Consider the following 2,596-nt stretch of genomic DNA (forward strand, 5'->3'; position numbering starts at 1 on the left):
GGCCCCGGTCAGTTGTCGGCATGCTGTTGAGCGGAGCGCACGGAGGTAACCTGGCCCGTCGCGTGGGACCCGTGGTGCCCTTATGATGCGTCGGCGCGCTCGCGAGTGTGTGACCGCGAGAGTGCGACCGTGAGAGTGCGACCGTCAAGTGCCAGTGAGTGAGCGGGCGAGCGAGTGAGTGCCCGCGAGTGAATGAGTGCCACTGAGTGCAACATCTCCGCAATCATGACACCGCTTTGGATTGCCTGTCTCGTGTCGGTGAGTGCTGTTGGGTAGGCCCAGACGATTAAGAGGTCACGCCTGGCTAGGTACTTTGTTACTTTGTTTTTGAAAGATTCACGGTCGGGGTGGGAAATTGTGTTATATTGTGCCTCCAAATAAACTCTAAATGTACAGGAAAAGTATCGTTCCTAAAAAGGCAAAGTTTTTGTGCACATCGAAATCCGGTGCAATTATGTTCCTAAATTTGGACACATTGTGTCGATAAACTATACACAGAGTATACGTGTACATGTACATTTCAAGTTCTTTGGAGTTATGGAGAGGAAGGTGGTTAGTTGTTTATTTGCGGTTAGAAGCTCTAGTGTTTGAATTATAATTTGATCATCATTCAAGCACATAACGGAAAAGGGAATCAAATACTTGTTTAAGGAGGAAGGGAAGAGTCAGCATACGGCGCTATCACACTTGACTTCATGGATGTGTGACATCATCACGTGATAATTTTTTAGGTCGCGTGTTGTGCCAAACTTGGACTTTTTCCTTGGCCGTATTCACAATCCCTAACGGGTCCCCTATGGGAAATGCTATTAACATTTGAGGGGGTAACACCGTAACCTTACCCAGTAGGTAGGGCCTCCATTGCACGCTGCACGGCCGCCCGCGTTCAAGTCACCGGGTGATGACAAACATCAGTCAAACCATCACATTAATATTACATCGTTAGAAAATATAGGTTTCGCTTTCTGTAACTTTTCATCCCGCCATACGGTAAAAAAATAAAAAGGTTTTTTTGTATTTGAAGACCCAGATTTTATGGAGAACAACAATGGCATCCAAGGCCAGGTCTTATTGAAAAAACAAGAAGTTATATTTACCGTGCATCATTGCAACATATTTATACACAGTGTGAGTGCAGCCACCTCCCCCCTGTCCTTACTTTAGGGTACTTTAGGCCTGCAAGTCTGTCTGACCGTGGGGCGCCGCCGCCGGGTCGTCGCTGCGGCCCGGCTGGGCGCGGAGGATATGGCAGGTCGGAGTGGCAGGCCAAGCACCGTTGTTTCCCTCTGTCGGTCACTCACGTAGTGCACGCTGCGCGCAGAGCCGGTGCACCTGGGGCGCGGCGGGGCGGAGGGCAGGGCCTCGCGGAGGAGGAGGAGGAGGAGAAGAAGAAGAGTTGCTATCTGAAGAGTGGCGGGCTGCTGGCGGATGAGACTTTGTAAGGCGCGAGGCCCGTGGCGGATCGCGGCGTGGTGAATCCCATGCGAGAGTCGCCTGAGCTCTCCCGGCCCACCCGGTCCGCCAGGCCTCCTCGCCGCTCCAGCTGCTCCAGTTCCCAGGACGCGCTGGAGCCGGCGCACTCCAGGAGCCGCACCGCTCACTCGCTCCGCGGGGGGCGGCGTCAAAGTATTGTGCTGTGCGTTTGATTTTGCTTACACTCACTTCCAAACCTGAAAATTACAAAAAATACCGAGGTACTCCCTCCCAGCCGCGTGGACAAGAAGGCCTTTTCATTTGGGCCCTCGCAGGTGCGCGGCGGGGCTGGGGACCGCACAATAACATGTGCTGCTGCAGCTACGGCGAGACGCGAAAGGCAGAAGTGCGACGCTTTTCTCAGAGCCACTCGGGAGCTAAAATTAGCTGGCCTGCCACCTGCACCAGCAGCATCACTGGTCCAGACCACGCCTCGCGCTCCGCGTCGTCGCAGACTTGTCGTCTCGGTTTTTACTCTTTGTTTTTGCTTCTTCGTACCAACGCGCTGCTGTCGTTTTCAAAGAAACTTGTGGGGAAAAAAATGCCGTGCGTCTGCTGCAGTTCCCTAAAAAGAGTCGTCGCCCGCCCACGGTGCAGTTCTGGTGTGGCGATCGGTCCCCGAACTGCTCCGGGTGGCCGGCGCGCTGACTCATCAGAAACGCGAAAAAGTGAGGCGCACGCGTCGCCTTTCTCCCGATGCGCGGCGGGGCGGGGTGGGGCGGGGCGCGCGACAGGTCGAGGCCTGACTCACGGGCTGGGTCGGAGCGGGTCGGTCTTGGCCACGGTGGTCTTGGCCAACATGCAGAATGCCCTGCTCGCTCACTGCAGCCGGCGGGCCCCTGGCCGCCCTCTCTTGACCGATGCGACCCAACGAAAAGAAAAGTGTGAAGGAGGAGCCGGCGCGGGCGGCGTGGCGCAGCGCGGGCCCGGTCTCGCGTCGCGTGGGCCGCCTTCCGCGATATAGAATTGTCGGTCGCATGCCCCGCCCGCCACGCCCCGCCACGCCCCGAGCCGGTGGCTGGCGAGACGGCACACTGACCCGCTTCGTCCGGCCTGACCGCGCCATAGGGCCACGACATAGGGCCACACAACGTAGGACCTCGACGACAAAGGCCGTATAGGA

At 56.6% G+C, this 2,596-nt stretch overlaps 1 protein-coding gene across 1 annotated transcript in view; it reads left to right on the top strand.

The window, feature by feature from the left end:
- Positions 1 to 16: 16 nt before the first annotated feature.
- Positions 17 to 2,596, top strand: part of LOC113209269 (protein spaetzle 4-like) — a 10,396-nt gene continuing 7,816 nt past the window's right edge. The window contains exon 1 of the mRNA XM_052271737.1: positions 17 to 258. Within this exon, the coding sequence (XP_052127697.1) occupies positions 193 to 258 (66 nt within the window). The 5' untranslated portion in view covers positions 17 to 192. The remainder of the gene's footprint in view (positions 259 to 2,596) is intronic.

This window comes from Frankliniella occidentalis, unplaced genomic scaffold (assembly GCF_000697945.3).
Source record: "Frankliniella occidentalis isolate FOCC.00 unplaced genomic scaffold, Focc_3.1 Scaffold171, whole genome shotgun sequence".
In the NCBI taxonomy this organism is placed as follows: Eukaryota; Metazoa; Arthropoda; class Insecta; order Thysanoptera; family Thripidae; genus Frankliniella; species Frankliniella occidentalis.